This window comes from Mytilus galloprovincialis, chromosome 2 (genome assembly GCF_965363235.1).
Source record: "Mytilus galloprovincialis chromosome 2, xbMytGall1.hap1.1, whole genome shotgun sequence".
Classification (NCBI taxonomy): Eukaryota; Metazoa; Mollusca; class Bivalvia; order Mytilida; family Mytilidae; genus Mytilus; species Mytilus galloprovincialis.
The window spans coordinates 42,014,430-42,036,759 of NC_134839.1; the positions used below are offsets into that span (position 1 = coordinate 42,014,430).

General features: G+C 31.7%; 1 protein-coding gene across 1 annotated transcript; it reads right to left on the minus strand.

Moving 5' to 3' along the window:
* Positions 1–2,866: 2,866 nt before the first annotated feature.
* Positions 2,867–21,946, minus strand: LOC143063620 (carboxylesterase 4A-like). The gene is made up of 5 exons (XM_076235849.1): positions 21,726–21,946; positions 14,825–16,296; positions 14,205–14,416; positions 4,380–4,411; positions 2,867–3,324 (listed from the first exon to the last, which is right to left on the minus strand). The coding sequence occupies exons 2-5, from the start codon at positions 16,249–16,251 to the stop codon at positions 3,064–3,066; spliced, it is 1,932 nt and encodes a 643-aa protein (XP_076091964.1). The 5' UTR covers positions 16,252–16,296; positions 21,726–21,946; the 3' UTR covers positions 2,867–3,063.
* Positions 21,947–22,330: the final 384 nt, after the last annotated feature.

The following is a 22,330-nucleotide window of genomic DNA, read 5'->3' on the forward strand; positions in this document are numbered from 1 at the left end:
TAAAAAATGACGTTACAGGTAAAAGTGACGTCACAGGTAAATTTCTAAAAGTTTGATATAGTTCAAAATCCGGTTTGTAATTATGGTATTTGATGTATATATAACAATTACAATTTAATTAATATAGAATTGTGTCAGTAATTAGATAGCTATGTTGGTATTTCTTCTTAATCAAAATATAAAACAAATAAATCTTATACGTTAAGTTGTCCCAAACTAAAATCTTATAAATGAACTTGGTGATTTATTATCTTTACTTTTACATACGAATAGAATATTAAAAAATTAGAATCACAACTACAAACGACAACACATTTAACAATATCCGATCAGAATTACAAATACAACATCATAACTAAATAGCAAAGTACCTTGACAGAGGCACCTCGTATGGATCAACCAATTCGTGATGGTGTCCATAAAATTTACGGAGTTTTATTTTTAATCGTTCCTCCTTATTATAAGTTTGTTGGAGCAGTTTCTGCGTAAGGAGCACAGTCACTTCTGTATATAAATTAAGACAAAAACGTATAAAAATAAGATCAATATGACGCCAAGGAGACACCAGTCACCACACGAGTGTATGCTGCATATAAATATAGAATAAGATCAATATGTTGTACATATTATGGGTACTGACGTTGTTTATCATCTTAATAACATATTATGAGTACTAACGTTGTTTATCATCTTAATAACATATTATGAGAACTGACGTTGTTTATCATCTTAATAACATGTTATAACTTTCTATTGTTTGTCTTTATGAATATTGCTTTTACTGTTTTGATGGTATCTGTTTGACGTGACTCTGTTCTAATACATCCCATCATTGTGTTATTGTTCTATAATAATTTTTGTATCCTTGTCTTTCATTTTTGCTTATGTGCCATGTCTATATGCCTTTTTGTGTTTCTATGATGCATATGCCGTGGCTCTGTACTTACATATCCCGTCATTGTGTTACTGGTTTGCTATTGTAAGTTTTTGTGTTCTTGTCTTTCATTTTTGCTAATGTGCTTTGTCTGTATGTTTTTTTTTTTTTTTTTTGCCTCTTTGTTACATATTTGTTTATTTTAATAGTGATCATAACAAAATGATGATTGCTGTACCCCTATTTTTGACATTTTGATGATGATATCTAAAACCTCGATAGACACGTTGTAATTAAAAACATCACTAAGTCATATATATTCAAGTGTCATGCCAAAACCATGTATATCCATATGTACACTTATAATTCTTATATACACTGTAACCTGCCTAAGCCGACACCTGAATATTTAAACATCTTGCTTTAACCGACACATTTTCATGTTCCCAAAATATGTCTATCCTTGCAGAAAAACCTGAGTATTCCGACACCTTGCTTGATCCGACTTTTTTTATTTTGGTGGTCCCCAAGTGTGTCGGATTAGGCAAGTTCCACTGTACATTTATCACAATACAGTTGTTTCTCGTTTTATCCACAGTTGTATTGTTTAACACCTTATCATTATACGTAGAGACACGTTATCATGATTTAAAACATATAAAGAATATATTGATTATCAATCTCATTTTATTCAAACATATTTTATAAAGAATACAATTAAAAAAGGTCTGATGGCCAGCTTAAATCCTTATTTTCCTCCTGCAAAAAGCGACACAACTAATGTGCAATTCGATTCTACATTCTAAGAGATACAACTCAAGTTATATATTTGATTCATGATTCAATGTCATCTAATTGTCTAACGGTAATAATACAAAATATAAAACCGATGGATAAAGAAAAATGTAGACGAAAACGGTCTTAAACCTGATGAAACCATAAACATAAGGTCTAAAGTAGTGATTGAATACTGATACCATGCAGTATTGTAATTTCATAAATAATGTAGATAATATTGATAAGCTTTGGTTCGTTAAAAGGGTTACACAATCCGAAGCCATATTATCAGTGTGTTTAATGACCACATAATTATCTTGAATTATTACAAGAAACTTTTAAATAACTAGAATTATATAAGTCGTGATTAAAATTAAGAAATACATGTTAAAAACAAAATTGCATACACTCTCGGTATACTGAACTAAAATTCCAATTGAACTATTATGAATCTGAATATTATCTGTACTTTACAATACAAGGCATACTAGAATTATTTTTTAAGTACATGTACATTACATATTTTTCCGAAATTCTAACAACATCACGATTTACTCGCATCGTGAAAAATTAATTTAAAGGTAGATAATAAGAAAAACAGAAAAACTAAATAAAAGGTACAACTACCCATTGGCAGCCTATAAAAAAAATAAAACTCCCAGTGAAAATTAAGTGTTGGCTTCTTTTCTCAGTCCACACTTGGTATGCGCTTGTTGAAATACTCCGAGTGTCTTTTTTAATCAAAATTCCAGACAAGATCCTTTTAGATATATATAGGATATTTAGTGATATAGAGCAAAACTTTACATGATGACACTCTGACCTTTGTCGCTTTACTACTTTTGGTCCTTGAGTTCACTTCCGAAATGTTCCATCACTTAACTGTTTCTGATCTACACTCCCAAGACTCGTATCTCCTGTTTGCCAGTCTAACAGGGAGCCCACGCGACTTATCAGAAACGGGAGCGCTGAGAGGTTTGATTTTAATCAGACTGCCCGTTTGATTCCATACGTATCTTACTGCTACATATTCTTAATTGTTGATCAAAATAATATTAACTATCAAATCAAACTTAATGTCACTATCATATATTGCCTTATGTTAAGATAAAGTAACCAACTACTAAATAAGTTTTTACTTTATCGGACATGAAAAATATGCTACGAACAGAGGAATGGTTTATCTGAAAAAATAATGATTAATACATAATTACAATCATGTTCAGAACTACATGTAGATCACGTGTGTGTTAATGTATTATGAATATGAACTCTGTTTTATACTGGACTGATTATCGAGTCTAACTTTAACGTATTAGTCGGGAAAGATACCAAGGGAAACACACATTATTCCTGAAATGGTCCTTCAAGTACATATAATTAAACAAGTTATTATGTTCAAATTACTAGTATCAAGCATCGATGTCAGCATGCTCACTCGTCCGTCTATTCAAACTAATACTTTCTTGTGTATGAAATACTTTACAACCAAATGAACCGGTTGTGTCTCGTTTCTTTTTTGTGTCTGTCAAAACAACACCCTTCTTTGGTTGTGCCTTCTTTTTCGTGTAAAATGTCTTCCCATTTACAAAACAAACAATACGAAACAATGTCAAAGTCACACAAATAAGAACCAAACATAACAAAACTAAGCTGAAAATCAGAGCTTCAAGCTGAAATAAACAAAATAAATTTGATAAAAACAAAGATGCAGCGACACAATTTCAAATATATAACTTGATGATGCTGCATATACATATGTGTCATTAACTGATGATAATGATAATCACAACATAACAGTTTTCATAATTGAAAATTAAATGAAACAGATAGCAATCAACAATAACCAACAGTCTTACAACAAAAAACTAGTAGAACGAACAAACACGAATCAATTATGAACAACAGACGCTTGTTTCTTCCGGTCCAAAGACACAGTTATCGTCCTTTGTTTTTCGTTGTCTAATATAGTCCCAAGTGTAAACAGTGTAAACTTGCAATTTTTATTCTTACACTTTCCCAATTCATTTCTTGGTATTTCTTGCATGAAATATTAAGTAAAAGGATGAAATTACATGTATTTCAATTTAGGTGCTGAATCTTTATTAGTAGTGATTTGGTCTAGTTAAAACGGTAATAAAAAAAAATATAGTATGTCTGAAACTGTAAAACTGATTGTTTGGCCACCTTTTCCATATTTTGAGTTAGAACTGGTATAATTTTCTATAATCTTAATATTATTTGTTCTACTTGTAGTTTACTACACTGTAGAGATAGAGCAGGTGCAATATTTTTAATTTGTAATGTCTAAAAAAAGTTGCACTACGAAATAACTGTGTTCTTGCGCGTTTTGATTAAGAGTGCTCGACTCCAATCTTAATTGACTATGATTGTCACGTTTCCTATGGTAGTACCGACAGTCAATGGATCTATCCGGGTACTTCAGTTCTCTCGACCAATAAAAAAATAAGCGCCACGAAATAGCATATATAAAATGTATAGTAGCGTTAAACACAGATCAATCAACCAATCACTCTTCATATCATGGGAGATAAAAGGAATCATTTGTGATCTTTATTTTTATGGTGAACTTTCAATAAATAGTCTTTGTACCATTTGTAACGGTTCAAATATTTACATTGAAAGTAAATGTACATATATATTATATATATATGATCGCACATTTGAATGTTTAAATACTCTTTTCTAAAACGATTTAACAGTTTACCTGTTGCTCTGTTAATCCCCAAGACATTCCAACTGTAAAAAAAAAAAACTTTTTATTTTCAAAATAATTCTTATAACTAAAAATAACATGTAAATTCAGATCATTATCAAAAAAGTTTTAAGAAGCGAATGAATGAATGAATCTTTATTGCATTAGCAACAAACTTGCTTTAGCAAAATAACAAGATTAACATAAAAAAAACATACATGACAAATATGACAGAAATGCAGAGAACAATTAAATAATGCAGAACTAACTTATAATATAAACACATACATGTGGACAACATATTAACTGATAATTTGCTATCTTAATTATCATGCAGCCTTTAGATAGCTACACCGTTTCTTGTTAAGCTTTTTTACCTACATGTACATGTAGCTTGTAACAAATTATCTTTCGGTCACGATCTAAGTGATCTAAATGCAGGAAAAATTAACACAAAATGGTATGCATCTTCAATATGATTCATTTTACAACAACTACAAATACGATTGTTTCTAGTAATATTGTCAAAGCTACCAGTTTCTAAATATAATTTCAAGCTTCCACTACGTAGCTCGGTAAGTAAATTGGTATTAAAATCATATTGGAAATAATTCTCTATACAAAAATCTAACTTGTAACATTTATACATAGATAGTTTTTCACAAGCATTAATATTAGCATACAACCTTTGATAATTGATCCGAGAAGTAAACAAATAAGAAAACAAATTAAAAGATGCATATGAAAATTTGATTTAAAAAAGACATAGGGCGTACTTTTAGCAACTTCGTACTGAAGCTTTCTTTAATAAAATCAAAATAGTGATGTGTTTGAATGTATTTTTTTTACCACACAAGATCAATCTCTTTGTCCTGCTTTTCCAAAACGAGAAAGAAATAAACATTTGTACCATGATTCACATCTGGTCGCGATATACATTTTAATTTTCTTGAAAGCTTTTAGGGGGCTCCTGGGTACAAATCATTTTTTGCTTTTTCAATGATATAAACTTTTTAAAAGTCATCTGGGGCCAAACCGAATCGTTTTTTTTTTTTGGTTGATTTTTGTACCATATCATTAAGTTATAACTATAACTATAAATAAAATTTGTAATGAAAAAATAAAGGTTTATTTTTTTGCTGAAATTTTTGTACCCATGAGCCACCTTAAGTTTTATTGACCTTTTGAACACTGACCACTACGGATTGATAGAATATATATGTTACGATGAAACAGAAAATAATAAAACAATGGCCAAATTTGATCATTTTTGACCATCAACTACAGTACTAGTAATTGGTTTACTGTTGACCGTCGCCATTTTTATTATTATTATTTAAATGCTAGCTTTTGTCTAATTGAGTATTGCAGGGTACAGATATTCTAAAATCCAAACTGACCACACGCACGATACACGCACGGTGAATGCACGATACACGCACGGTACACGCACGATACACGATGCACGCACGATGAGCGATGAGCGTTACACGGAGGATTAACGCAAAATGAATGATGAATGATGAACGCACGATACACACACGATGCACGATCAATGATAAATACACGATACACGCACGATACACGTACGATACACGCACGCACGATACACGCACGTTGAATGATTCATTGACGACTGAACAACGAACGCTTTTTACACGATTCTCAAAGCTATTTTATTTAGAATAGTATTTAAAATTGATATGCATTTTCATTAAAGGCAATACTTGTAGCTGTTTTGCCGATACCACCATAATAGATAACATGCTATTTTGCCAGCTCAGATTCAAATAACTTAATTAAAGTCGGCTATTTTATAGACACCGGAAATATTTGTGAACTTGGACAGAAGCTCATAACAATCAAAATATAGTGTCTTGATGTTGTTCAGCCTCACCCTGAGAGTTCAAGTTTAAGGCAAACGAAGGCGAGACATTGTGTTACGCGAAACTCTTACTAATTTTATTTCATACAATTAAAAATCGAGATTTTATTTTTAGGCATACAATGTCCGATGCATTATATCTACAGAGAGTGACTGGTTCTAGAAATTATTTTAACTAACATGTTTTATATAATTGATTGCAATAAATGAATGATCTATGTATTTTTACATGTTATATACTTTTTCACTTTGACGGATACATTTTATAAACGATTATATATGTATATATCTAAAAAATATTGTAAGCTGTTTTCGTTTTCACTACAAGCATAGCAGAAATTATTTGATTCTTTTATGTTAACATTCACTGCAAATTTTTGTAGTTCTGTACATATATACTTATCAACAGGACATATTAGGTTATAATTTCACCAATAAATGAGTAGTTGAACAATCTTTAGAACGTGTCGGTTTTTCCTTGATATTGCCGAAAATCAGTGATCCGACTGACACAAGCGAACTGACATAACACCTGATTAAACAATCATAATTTCTTTTTTTAAGTTACAAAGTTCCTTATATTATCCATTGTTATCAGAATCGTATGTGTTAATTGAGAGCAAAAGATATTATTTTGTCAGAAAAATTTGATTCGTACAAATTAATTAGAACTACCCAAGAAAATGACATTTACTAAATAATTAGAAAATTTAAACATTTGTAATACCAAATACTTCATTATATACTTATGAAACGACTTTTCGTCCTGAATATGCATGAAATGTTTGCCACTGGACGTTTAAACAACCACTGAATAATCAATTAATCAAATTTTGCTCTCAGTAAAAATGACTTCAACAATATAAGACACAATTGGTGTTTGTTGTTTGTTTGTACAGTAAACATACTGAATGTGTTTATATTCCTTTCCAATTTCAAGTATGTAAGAAAATTCATACATATTTTCAAACATCTTAGCTGACACTTCAAATTTCTAGGAGGTGAGATTCACGGGGTTTTACCTAAAACTCTTTGGGAAAATGCAATTTTTAATTCCAATTTGAAACCTAACGGTAATAGATATCCCAAGGGTTTTTTTTAAATGCATGTCTAATTTGATAAGGAGATTTGAAAAATCTATCTCAATGGTAGTTGAAATTATTCAGTGCAATCATTTTGTGTCCGTCGTTGTCTTTCATACATATCAATGAATTGGTGTATCCACTGTTTGCTGTTCGTAATCTGTTGTTTATGGCAGTCAGGCCTCGCGATTGATTCCAAAATTTAAGCTCCCACTTAGGTAAATTAATGATCATTTATAGGGGAGGGGCTATTTTTCTCGATGCAAACATTATTTTCCTTCCTGAAAAAAAAACAGCTTAACAATTTTCTATATGTTTTCATTAAATCATAAACCGATGCATATTAAATGATTTTTTAAAAATTTAAAAACATATTTTTATGGTAAATATATCTAAATGTCTGGGTAATTTTCCTCTCTAAATAATATTTTTTTTTCTTTTTTTAAGGTAATAGTGTTATCAGTTATGTAATTTGACACGTGTCTTATAGTTCATTGATTTTCGGAAAAATAAACGAAAACCGGCACAGGCATTGTTCAATTGTTATCAGTGATCTTTTATTGATTAAATTTGAATATATGCATTAAATATCAATCTCAATTTAGATAAGAAATTTGTTTACACTGCACATCACTCTTTTAGTCCTTAGTAGCATATTATAACATATTAGTGCACTTATGAGTCCTTAGCCGTGTTTAGACGCACCATTTTCTGCTCTTTGTTTGGATTGTTGTCTCTTTGACACATTCTCCATTTCAATCCTCCATTTTATTCAATTAGTTGTGATTCTCTTTATCTCTCTGTTTTATGTTTTTGCAGACAAAAACAATTCGCAGAATTAATCTAAAATAGCAGACATTAAACTCTTTCTTTTAAAAACTTTTAGCATTTTAACATTTTTTCGAGATTTAACCATTAGCTTAAGAGCATATTTCCCTTCTTTTTAGAAATTTGGCTTGATACCGTATGGAGATTTTTGTTCCAACTATTATGAAGAAACTGTCTAAAACTGTATCGCATGCCCATAAATGTCCTAAAGCTTTAAATGTCAGATCATGAGGGTCTGAATGGGGATTCAGTATTTCTGTATTCTATATTTTTAGGCAATTCGTTTTATAATTCGTTTTACCTTTTGCCGATCATTCTTTATTCCATATATTCTAGTACCTCATCATTTTCTTTTCTATTTGTCTGGTTATTTTTTGTATTCTTTATTTTTTTGTCTATAATTTCCTTCTATAAACCCCCATTCACACCCTCATGTATAATGGAAGACGATAAACATTTTAGTATACATACCACCCGTTGTCACTTTCACCTGACATACAAATCACATATTGTTATTACGGCCCGTTATTTCCACCTGGACAGAGGACTTAAAAATGTATATAATATATATATTACGTAATAATAACGGATATAGTAAATTCAGTAAAATATAACATGTATCAACGCACTGACTTCTTAAATGTATTTTGAACTGACAATTGTAAATAGTATCATTGTTAGTTATTTTAAAACTAAGAATGAAAATCGGGAATGTGTCAAAGAGACAACAACCCGAAAAGAACAATTGACAGCCGAAGGCCAGCAGTTATATTTGCTAATGTTTTTGTTTCGAATAAGGCAAAAGCCATTGTATTTTCAGAAAATCTCTAAACGGGTAATGAGAGTTTAGCGACCTTGACTTGCTAACAGCCCTAGCACTGAGGGGGGGGCAAGGGGTTTAACTGTTATGCTGTTATGAGGCAATTTAATTCTTTGTTATCTGTTATTTTGAAAATACATTTGCTGTTAGCTGTTATTGTCTTATTCTTTGTTAGCTGTTATTGGGCTTTTAGTTTTTTTGTTATCTGTTATTGTGATAATGTATTTGTTGTTAACTGTTATTGAAAATTGGAATGTTAGCATTTTTTTTTGACAGTCAATATTCGGTATAAATTGAAGATCATTGGACATTGGGGTCTACCACTACTAATATGTTTGTCCGTATTCAGAGAAGGATTCCATTAACATATACCCATCACAGAAGTGAGGTCCAGGACAATTCAAGTATATCTTATGATTTTCCTTTGTAATAAATTTCATTTTTTTTATGAATGTGTATTTAGAATTATCTTAATTTTTTGTATGAGAATAATGTTCCTTGTTTTCCGTACGAACATATTAAATTAAAACAATTCTTAATATGAAAAAAAGGAAAACAAATGGCCAGGAATATCTGACAAGGATCTCAATTAAGGACTAGGTCCTAACAACCACTTAACCTTTTATATAATATGGTACATAGACTCAGCTCTGTAATTCTTTTCAAAGCAGAACCAAATGCATTGTACAATGAAAGTTTCAACCATGTACTTGGGTCCGAAGCTGCACATAACTCATTACAAACAAAGATTCATTTCGTTTCAAGCCATTGTTTCCCTACTAAACTATGTATTCTACTTACTAGTACACTTGGTACAATCAAAAACCTCAGCTGATAAAAAATTGTTCAAATAAGGCCTTTGAAAATAGTGGAATAAATTGCCTTTAGAGTGTCAAAATTCGTTCGAAGTACTTGATAAATTGCATGCTTATAATTGGTGCTTTTGATTTTTCTACCCTATATACCACTTTGCCTCATAGTTTTATTAAGAAAAATTCACACACCCCATTAAATGGTCATTTAGAAAAAGTCAGAATATTCAAACTCTTTTAGGTCACTTTTTTTATTATCAACAAAGGGAGCTTCAGTGAGAGCTTCAGTCAATATATATAAACAATACACCAACGTTTCATGAGAACTGCTGAAAACATTTTTGTGTTAATGTCTGAAAACTGGAAAATCACCCCTTTTTAATTAATAAAACCCATTAACTCGGAAACGTAAAATCTAAAATTTATAAAAATTGAAAGTTACCTCATGTTAATAGATGTAAACAATTCACCAAAATTCCTTGCTTTGTGAAAGCATTTTTGAGATATTATCAGAAAACTGAAAAAAAAACACAAATTTTATTGAATAAAAAAACCCATTACCCAGAAACTTAAAATCTAAAATTTATAAAAAAAAAAAGAAAAAAAAAAAGAAAAGGGAGCTCACGTCAATAGATATAAACAATTTCCCAAAGTGTAATGCAAATGGTTAAAGAGTTTTTGAGTTAATGTCCGACATGTTGACAACAGACGGACAACAGTATACCATAATACGTTCCGTAAACGAGCGTATAAAAAATATTATAATATATTGAGTAGTAATTTAAACAAATTCTAGATACATAAATTAATACTAAAAACATAGTCATAAAAAATGGAATGCATTACAAAGGATTATATCCGTAGTAAGAAATACTGATTTGTCAAAGACCGAATTATTTTAATATTTCATTTACTGTTATCTGTTTTTGTCCATTTTAATTCCTTGTTATCTGTTATGAGCCAAATCAATTTGCTGTTTTGCTGTTATTGGGACCCCCCTTGCCCCCCCTCAGCACTGTCTCTAAACATTGTCGAATTCAGTAAGAGCCTATATCAATTAAGGGATATGCTACCTAGCTTTTAGAGTTTACAAAAATATACATTTCAGAACCAAATTTTGGCTTCTTTATATTTATACAAAAATTGAGTCCAAGGCAGTATTTTGTCGATGAGAACTATTACCCAAAGTGCAACATGCGAGAAGAAGTTTCATTTCCCTTATTGTTTTAGTGATGTGACTAATCTTTCGAGGATACGTCACGGAAATATATCTTAAATGAAAAGGTGCAACTGGGTGCATCCCTAAAAACAAATTAAAAAAAATGCTTTATATACTGACATTGAAACAAATATACTGCTCATAATAATTGCACATATGTAGACTTTAATTAAGATATCCCGCGTTTTATAAACCATCGCACTCCATTGCGCCAAAGTCGTCAGCTTGAGTTGTTCGTGGAGCGTTTTCACAAATTCTGGTATTAATACTTTGTTGTTTCCAGTTAATCGCCATTTTGAATACGTGTTTTAAATATTTGCAAATGATACTTGTCCACACATGAACATGTTGAAGCTGGTTACGAGGTTTCAATACATATTCGTACAATTGTTCTTAAAGTTTTTGAAAATACGTCTTGAAGTTTTGATAACAAGAAAAAGATGTGGTATGATTGGGGATGAGACAACTCATCGCAAGAAATAAAATGACACAGAAGTTTTCACCATAAGTCACCCCACGGCCTTCAACAGTGAGTAATGAACACACCACAGTAATTATTTCATAAATTACCTCATCCAATATGCTAAACAGACAATTTGTTAAAAAAAATGAGGAAATAAATCAATAAAATATTCCTGTTGATACTATCTTTTGATTGAAAAAAGCTTCTGTCCAAGTTTGATAAAAACCCAGGACAGTTTATGAATCTAGATAAGTGTTAAAACTTCTTGATACTATCTTATGATTATTAACAAGCTTCTGTCCAAGTTTAATAGAAATCCAGGATAGTTTAAGAAACGGTCATTAAAATTTCAAAGACGCCGACGGAATGTAGGATCGCTTAGTCTCGCTTTTTCGACTAAAGTCGAAGACTCGACAAAAAACATACATAACAGCACTCCTTCTATTCCTTAGTGGCATTGTATAGTCAAAGCCTTAGTGCACTAAGGATTCCTTAGCAGTGTTAAGACGTACCGAAAAAAAAACAACATCCGTCATTCTTTAATAATCATAGAAGGTTAACAACTAATTTCTTTCCCGACCGTTATTGAAATTCTTGACAATACCTTAATATTTGTATGTTCCGAAGGCATACTGAATGTTTTACGGAGGGGACCAACCTAGTCAGTAACAACGTACTATCGTGAATTATTTTTCGGATAATAATCTTTTAGACATACAATGTACATTAAAAACGGTGTCATTGATAGGCAACCATGAACACAATGAAAAATGAATCCGTGAAAGTGTTCCATGTTTATTCCATTCAAGTAAAGACTTGTTATGATAATACCATATATTTAACTAATTTATATAAAAAAAAAAAAACAAAAAAACAAAAAAAAACAAGATTATATCTTAAACTTGTAAATCCAATTTCAACTTTTAAAAGTTCCTCAATTTAAAATAATACATGATATATTTGCGTGATCTTATATTTGTTTAATTAAAATAATGCCTTCAAATACATGTAATGTTTATTTTTATTCAATTTTCCACAAAACATTTTAGCTTAGTTTAAATGAAATTCAGAACAGAGAATTCAAACACCGTTGAAGAGAATATACATATTCGTGTTAATTCACCTCAGTTTAATTTGTTAATTCATGTTTGACATTTAACATTTTAATCCGCAATCCACATTTACCCGACAATGTTGTATATTGTATTTTCTCAATGAAATAACATAACGTGCATGTGACCATCAGAAACTAAGACAAAAATGATATTTATAATGGTATTTATCAAAACTTAAATATTTCGAAATATCTTAGTAGCATACTATTATTAGGAATTTGCCAAATAAGCGAAGAATTATAATCTACCTAGGATTTACAACCAAGGATTTGTATAGTTTCTTTTCAATAAAATATTGTTGGTGTTTTTGGCGACTATAGCAGCAACATTGCCGTTATTAAATAAAAATATTAAATTTTCGCTATCTGATAATTATAGCCGCGGGTAAAAATAAAATGTTCATTAAAATGTATAATATTATACTATAATGGGCATTTTAGAATGACATGAAGTTCATCTTCAATAGTAGAGCTACAACACATGTCATCTCGTGGACTTCTTTTCTTTCATACTTTCCAGTTTCTATTTTTTAGTGGAGCTACCCCACATTTAAATTTTGCAAAAACACATTTGTTTTTAATTGACAGAATATTTTTAACAAATACCAGTTGGCCAACAGTATATTTTTAAGTCCATTTTCGCTCAGTTGAATAGAAATTCCAATTTTAACTCTTCTGTCGTAGAAATGTCAATATCATGTTATTGTTTGTACGTACAACATGTATCATTATATCAAAATGTGTCAGTCCGGCCTGTCCCAGCCAAGATTCACCGAATAACCACAAAATCTTTACAGATGATAAACTATTTACACAAAAAGTCATGAATCTGTATGAACGTTATGTACGATGAAGTTAATTAAGAGTCTACAAGAAAGTAAGTATGACTGTAAATTTTATTTAAAGTCGGAACATACACATATACTTTAACCGCTCTATAACCGACTATCATATAAAAACCGCAATGTATGAACGTTACACAATTAGAGATGAACGTTTCACAAATGCACGTTATCTGATCTACACAATTATACACGATTGACGAACGCACGATACACGGTTAAGAATGAATGATTGATGAACGCACGATACACGCACGATACACGGTTAAGAATGAATGTTTGATGAGCGCACGATACACGCACGATACACGATTAAGAATACACGATGCACGCACGTTACACGGAAAATACACGGAACGATGAATGATGAACGCACGATTGGTACACGCACGATACACGCACGATGCACGCACGCAACACGCACGATACACGATGAACGCACGGAATAATGGTCAGTTTGAATTTTAGAAGGTCTGTATCATCGATTTTTGTGCTCTTCTTATCAGTAGTTTTGTGTAGTCATGCATGATATCAAAATGTAACATTTTTATTTTTATTACAGATTTGGTACTTTTAATGTCTTTGATTTAAATTGACAATCAGAATAAATCTGATATGAACGTTATTGATTATCTTCAAAATTACAGCAATGGTTCAATGGCATTTCATGGTTTTGTTTTAGAATAATGAGAAACTATGTCAAACATCTTGTAAATCTGTTTAGAAAAAAAATAGAGTCTGAGAGAGCATAGTCTATCTTCCGAGAACTTACCCGATTGCTGTATGACTTTGACATCAGGGTCCGTTGAAAATAAAGTTGCAACATCTGCGTCCGGTAATGTCTTCAACCAAAGACGTTCTATTCTTTCAACCGGCCAGTCAGAACTGGTTCCAGTGTAAAACATTTCAGCCGTTATTTGTAAATAATTTTTGCTTGTAGTAGTATACGGCCTCCAAACGACTGTCGGATTTACTGTTGGGTAACTAGGAAAAATAACGAAAAAACATTATAGAATACATGCTCATTACATTAGCAGAACAAGTTTTGTTGTGTACATTCGTATTGTGTTACAGTTTTGCATAATGTTACTTTTATGACTATTTTATATATCTTCAAATTTTAAATAAAATAAATAACAAGCTTTGGTAATTCTCAATAACTCCGCTTAATGATTCGAGCGATAACACGTGTGTGTTTTAGTTTGTATCTAATAAAATTGAACAGTTTCTTAAAGTAAAATGTAGGCAGATTGTACGAGTACAGTCCGACTGACTGTACGAGTACAGTCTGATTGAATGGGTATTTTTTTTAAGTACGCATACGGTCCAAATACTCATTTGTTCTGGAACAGTTATATTAAAAGTAATAATACATAAATTAATACAACTTACCCATGATACAAGAAAGTTCGTACTACTTGATTTATTCCAGCTGAAATTGCTACTGGAAGTTGACACGACGCTGTGTTTTGGTTGGTTAATATACACGCTATATTGGTGGTTTGCATACTCATTGAACTTTCAGAAAAAGACGTTCCGTCAACATCGAAATTCACAAAATTTAGAAATGTCAATCCAGTTCGACTGTGATGATTAGCCAATGATATTATAGCTGACGTCATTAGGTCGTTAAGTAACAATCTTACTGCTTTACAGAAGTTAAATAAACGGTTCGAAAATTGTGGAAAATAATATGATTGTAATACGTTCTCTAACAGATGATTATTATGTCTATACCTCTCTTTTGAAACATGAGAAACAACATTATTAAAGATTTCTTTACATGATGTGTCATTTTCAGTTCTGTTTGTTAACATTGGAATCAACAAATCTGACTTAAAAGCTAAATAATCACAATGCAAGAAGCTTGTAACGATATGGGAGTCAATACTTATCACATGACCGTCGTATACAGGGCGAAAAGGGTGCCACAAATGTTCGGTTAATTCATGTGATAAGTTATACAGATTTTCTATTCCAGCACTTCTCAGGCATACCCAAACTATGTGTTCAACGGGTAAATTATTGGTTGATTTAATACTCCCGCAAAGGTTTTCTAGTCTTGTACGATGGCTTTCAAAATTAAAATTATATCCAGCAATGGGATTTAAATACGACTCTCCGTCATACGAAATAGCTCTGTTGAAAAAATATCTACTACGAGGGCTCATCAAATGTACTGATGCCATGATTTGGTCTGCAACAAGTAATATATTATCCGGATTCCCACTGAAATCTTTGATGTTATTTTTTATCCACTTTAAGGCAGCTATTTGATCTAAAATTCCTAAATTTTCTTTAATATGTCCTCTCATTGAATAAAATCCGAATATTCCCAAGCGGTAGTTCATCGTCACAATTACCGCATCAAGTGTTTTTGCAAGTTCAACGCCATTTATGTAATTGCCCGACCCAGAAATAAAATTCCCCGAATGTATCAAAACAATAACGGGAATGTTCCGGTTTTCCTTTAAGAAAAGCATTGGCTTAAAAATATTAAGTGTCAAGCAATCTTCGTCTCCAACGAAAGTTTTGTTATCTATTGTAGAACTCTGAATACATACAGAACCATAACCAGAAGCAATAAAAACATCTTTCCATGGCAACACAGGTACAGGAGGTTCAAACCTTTGACTTCCTGTTGGAGGCTTAGCATACGGAATTCCTCTAAAGACAGCTACTTCAGAACTTCCTGATAAAACCTTGATTCCTTGCAATGGTCCGATATCCAATTTAACTACAACTTTAGAAGTCCTACCAGCATCTACCATGCAGTAGAAAACTTGGATACAGCCATAAATATAAAGCAACCAGTCCATTTTTCTAATTAATTCAATCAATTTACAAGTATTGCATGTTCTTTACTGAAATAAAAATTAAGTATTATATGTTATAAGATCAGATTACAACAATGTTTAACGAGAAATTTTCTACTTCATAGATTTTGACATGTTTTGGAAAATTTAAAACAACCTTTAATGTTAAGAAATACATGAACACATTAATACTCCTTTTTCCTTGAAAAAACTAAATATAATCTACAGATCTGTAATATTAGGGAAAGTGTTTACATTTAAACATCAAAGAAACAGCAAATCAAGTTTTTGACATCTCTTTACTGATCATGTCTGTACCTTCTTACATGGGAAAGGGAAGTACTGACATTAAACCGAATCAGAATACGGGAAGAACGTTCGGAAATAATTTTCTTATCCAAACAATTGAACCGATATCTCTAACTTAATAATGAAAAAGGAAGAAAGCGTACGACACTGCCCGCGCCATCTTAATGACACACAGTAATGCTGATTCAATTTGATATCTGAAAGAGTGACACACCAAACAAATAAAGACATTTTTGCATACAACTTCCCAGTTTGATTTCGAAGTCAAGTGGAGAGATGTTTCCCGTACTAAGTCAATCTTGTATTTGCACGCCTGTGATGGCATACGAGTTTTTAAGAGAACGACCATTTTACTTCAAGGGGCGGGGGGATGGTTTTTCCTAAAAAAAAAATATTTTGATCCCCAATTTGATGAAAAAATATTCTGGTCAATCAGATCGCAATTTTTTTTCTGAATTCACATTTTCCCCATATTTTAAAGTGTTAAATTTTGAAAAAGAAAAAAATAATTTGATAGATGCATTGAAAAACTATTAAAAGAATATCTGACTATAAGAAAAAAAAACGTAGTTTTGGACAGTTACTTTCGTAGTAAACTAGATTTTTTCTATCAGAAATCAACACAAATCTTAATCGAATTTCATAGACGCAATTACAAATATACATTGTCTCGAAATAAACCAAAAAACGAAATATTAATAGACTTTAGAAGCAGGTAGAAATGTGTATACCATTAATATAAGTTGACTGCGTAAATAGCATGGTTGCAGTATAAATTCGTAAACAACACGAACATAAATTATGTCTTTATCCAAATACGTAAACATCAAAATACAACAAATAACACCTTGACCGGTTATTTTCCATATGAAGGGGGAATGGAATGATCAACAATTATCGTTAACAAATTGTCATCTCATAAACATGACGTCTGTTGTCTGTTTTTCTTTTGATACAAGTTGTTCGTTATTTTTTATCATTCTTGATATTGAATAAGTTTTCTTTTCACCTACACAAAAGCTAATTGCTTAAGAGTCCCATTTGTGTATGAATGACCGAAGGGCTAACAAAACATTTATTAGAAGATTCAATACACATGTACGTATGTAGAAGATGTCAAATACATGTACATAATGGTGATACAATTAAATGTGTACTGTAGACAGTCGAATCTGTAGTGCACGTACTTCTATAATTTGTTAGTTTATGAAGTTTAGTAATGATATCATAAATTTAAAGGATAATATGTTTTAAAGTACTGTTTTAAAGATGTATATGAACACGCACGCATACATTTGTATGCAAGTTACAGGAATAATATATTGACCGAGCAAGAAAAGTATAAACCAGTTATGGTGACTGAGGTATAGAAATATGGTCAAGTTTGGACTTTTCAGACTGTCAGAACCAATAAAAGTTTTGCAAAAGACTTAGTACATGTAGTAAGGGCTTTATATTCTTTGTTAATGTTATTTTTTTCTTTTTGTTTTGTTTGTTTATTAGTCATATATTGAAATGAATGCTTCTTTTCGTAGTTTTATTTGGGTGTCAAAGCGTTGACCGAAGAACATTTTCATGAAGTGCACAACGGCCAACGCCTTTATAACCCTAATAAATAATAGAAAAGAACCATTCAATTATTTTCATTAAAAAATATTTGAATGCTTCTTTTTGTAAATTCATTGGTGTAAAAGCGTTGACGAAAGTACATTTTGTATGAAGCGCTAAAATGTGCGCACGGTCAACGCTTTTACATCCCTATGAAATTACAAAAAGAAGCATTCAATACTTATAATTACATTTTTTAGCTAGGATCATGATAACAGGATTTTTATCAAGTTTTTCTTTTATCTATTTGTGCACTGTATTGTGGGACCTCGTGTCATCATGAATGTTACATTTCATTGTGTTATGAATGATCATTCAGGAGAGTGCGACATTGCTGTTAGTCAATCAAAAGAACGTAATATCATAATGAAACATACATGCAATGTAATTATTACAGTTTATATTGCAACAAGAATTCAAGCGTTTCGGGTTTTTTTCAATGCATTATTTTAACATTCTCCCGGCTCGCACGTGCAGTCATAACTGTGATAGTTTATACGAAAATAAAATATGATATTGTAGTGCCTCTCAATTGTTGTCAGCCAACCAAAATAACGGATTCTAATGAAACATACATGTAATGTAATTATTATCCATTACAAATCGAAATTTCTAAAGAAAAATATTGTTGAAGGAATAAAAATGAGAAGCTTTTTTACTCTCTGATTTCTTTTAATAATTTAGAAGTGAAAAAGTGAACAGATTTAAGTTTCATATGATCTATCATAAAAAAAAGAAGATATACATGTAGTATGATTGCCAATGAGACAACTCTCCACAAGAGACCAAAATGACACAGTGACAAAGTAATTAACAAGTTACTATAGGAATTATCGTACGGCCTTCATCAATGAGCAAAGCTAATACCGCATAGTAAGCCATAAAAGGCCCGAAAATATAAAATGTAAAACAATTCAAACGTGAAAACTAACGACCTAATTTATGTACAAAAAATAAACGAAAAACAAATATCTAACACATCAACATACGACAACCTTATTGACTTGTGACAGACACATACATACAGAATGTGGCAGTGTTAAACATGTAAGCGGGACCCCTCCCCACTAAACTGGGACAGTGGTGTTACAGTACAACAGAAGAACGAACTATAAAAATCAGTTGAAAAAGGCTTAACTCATCAGACGGAAACAAATAGAAATACACCTAACACAGGGTGGACGTGGTCATAAAGCAATTTGTCAGCATTCGGACTGTTACATCCCATTTTTTTGTTGTTATTGATCTGAACTTTCCATGTTGCTAAAGGGATACGAACAAAGAAGCTGAGATTGAAACCATTTTCACATAACCTACATGTAGTTAAGCTTCCTTCCTTTAAACCTCTAATTTTACCAACGTTTTCTTCTTTTTTTTTCTCTGCGCTGTGTACAATCCGCCACAGTAATTCACATGTACATGTACATACATAAAAACCCATAAGTCTCTCTCGAAAACAGTCTAGTTTCTTAATCATTTCACATGCCATTGATAAGTTGCCTTTACTTGTACAAGATAGGCAAAAACAATAAACCAAATGTGAATTCAAACTCATAAGTCGAAAAGAAAGTGACAACACTATGGCAAAAAAAGAAAAAAGACAAAAAGACAAACAACTGTATACTAAGTACAAAACAGGACATAAAAACTAATGTCTGAGGAACATGAAACCCACAAACAGCTTGTGTGATCTCAGATGCTCCCTATTCTGCACCCGTTATATTGCTATTATATATAGTTAAACGTTATAAACTGTCATTTCCCCCTAGCAAGTAACTCAACTATGAAAAGTTTACATTCTGTTTAAAAAGAAATTAACGCTTAAAGTTAAAAATTTTCTTTGATATTCACGACAAAAAACTCTATCATATCTATATTCATTCCCTTGTCCAGGTGATATACATTTCTTGTCTATAATACATTTGAATTAAGCACATTTGTATGCGCCATTTATGGGCATTATGTTTTCTGGTACGTCCGTCCGTTCGTCCCGCTTCAGGTTAAAGTTTTTGGTCGAGGTAGTTTTTGATGAAGATAAAGTCCAATCAACTTTAGTACACATGTTCCCTACGATATGATCTTTCTAATTTTAATGCCAAATTAGAGGTTTTCCCCCATTTTCACGGTCCACTGAACATAGAAAATGATAAGGCGGGCGGATGGCATCCATGTACTGGGGACACATTCTTGTTTCTAGAGGTTATTGGTGTGTACACTGATGATATCATGATCGATGTAAATACCTCATTTCAATATACTTGTCTTAGAAAAAACAAATTTGGAAGTAATAATACTAGTAAATACAGCTACAAATATTAGTCATTTGATAGTTTCAAATACAAAAAACATTTTCGTATCATTCAGATATGAAAAAGTACAAGATAATTTATTGCTGTAGATCTTGAACACTTCAATGTCAATCAGCTGTCTCGTAGTCCCTGGGGGGGGGGGGGGTTGTTACTGACTATCTTTTAGGGTATAGAATGAAATTCAAAACAGTGTGGCTGTGGCCATTGATTGACACATTAAATTCATCCATTGACTGGGACAATTTAGGTGAACGTTTGTATGTAACGACCACTGCTCACTATGTACTTTTTAAAGACACTTAAACTATGGGGTCACCAAAGGTTCTCAACACCTTAATAAAGTAATTCGAAAAACTAATCAGAAATAACACGATGTTTTGATTTATATCAATTATATAAATCAAAACATAAAGGTTATTCCTGATTAATTTTTTGAATTATTTTATAATTAAAGGCGTTAAGAAACCTTTGGTGAACCCACAGTTTAAATGTCTATCGTAGGTACGTCGTGAACAGTGGTCGTTACAGACAAACGTTCATGTAAATTGTCCCAGTCAATGGATGAAATTAATGTGTCAATCAATGGCCACAGCCACACTGTTTTGAATTTCATTCTAACTGTGCCGACAGCACTTGCCAAATCATACCCTGTTCTAACCACAAAATATTGAAAAAAGTATCATGTCCTATACAGAAATATTGAAAGACCGTGTAAAATAGATGCTGTTCTAGACCCGGGTTCTAGGCTGTATCTTTAACAGTTAAATAAGCGATCCTGTACTAGACAAATACTTCATTAAAAAAAATACCCTGTTCTGACCAGCAGGGCATGAAAAAGCGACCCTGTTCTATCCAGCAGGACATGAAAAAGGGACCCTGATCTAACCAGCAGGTCATGAAAAAAAGGGACACTGTTTTGCGGCACATTCATACCACTAAAAATATAGGAAGTAACCCACCCCAACCCCCTGGCTCGAAGTGTTCTTTGTTTTTAAATTCTTTAAAGTTTGAAGATTTAATTCATATAAACCCCAGACACATGTACTAGTGTACAAGAGGACATTATAATTACAAATATAAGATATACATACCGAGACAGGAAACGAAAATATATAGAAGTGTGGTGTGAAATTAAAACTTTAAACATTAAGTCATTTAAAAATAAAACTGTGCAATTCATGCGATGCATAAAACGTTTTCAACACGATTTTCTGGTGGAACCTAGATGAGATAGTTAATCATTATCCTTACCTGCAGTCATCAAAACGTCATTTCACTCGGCTGATTAACTATCCAACAAATAAGATTTCAAAAATGACACATTGTGTCTCCTTTTCCTGCAGAAGGTGATAGTAACATGTACCGGTTTTTGTGTCTCATCCATTAAGATCTTTAGTCTTACAAATATATATCTATATAATTATGTTTATAATATCAAAAGATGTTAGTTTCTAAAGGTTCATGGTCCTTAATGTGCATTACTGAGGTGATGATAGCCTCTAGCTAAATATTTGTCACTACAAGTGTCACACACTTACTTCATAAAGAGATGACATACAATTAAAGACAATGTCAATCATGCTATGGAAATGTACATTATTTTGATAAATATGTTATGATCATGAATACACGAAAAACAATTATACAGTATGACTTTGTTCATGGAGGTGGACACTAATTAAGGGTAAAATCAGAAAATCGAACAAAACAAAAGTTTCAAAATTGCATGGAGCGGTAAGGCTTATTTTGGTAACTGTAATTTCTTAAAGCAAGGTTCACACTGCCGATCAAACCAACTCGATCGATCTGGATCAAGACAGATTAAGCGATCGGGATGCTGGTCTGACTCAATCGAC

What these genes read in the sequence shown, in the direction of transcription:
- LOC143063620 (XM_076235849.1), bottom strand. Translation starts at nt 16,251, where the DNA reads ATGGACTGGTTGCTTTATATTTATGGCTGTATCCAAGTTTTCTACTGC. An exon ending in CGAACTTTCTTGTATCATGG is followed by an intron (nt 14,417 to 14,824) that starts GTAAGTTGTATT and finishes TATTTTTCCTAG; the next exon opens with TTACCCAACAGTAAATCCGA. An exon ending in CAAAGTCATACAGCAATCGG is followed by an intron (nt 4,412 to 14,204) that starts GTAAGTTCTCGG and finishes TTTTTTTTACAG; the next exon opens with TTGGAATGTCTTGGGGATTA.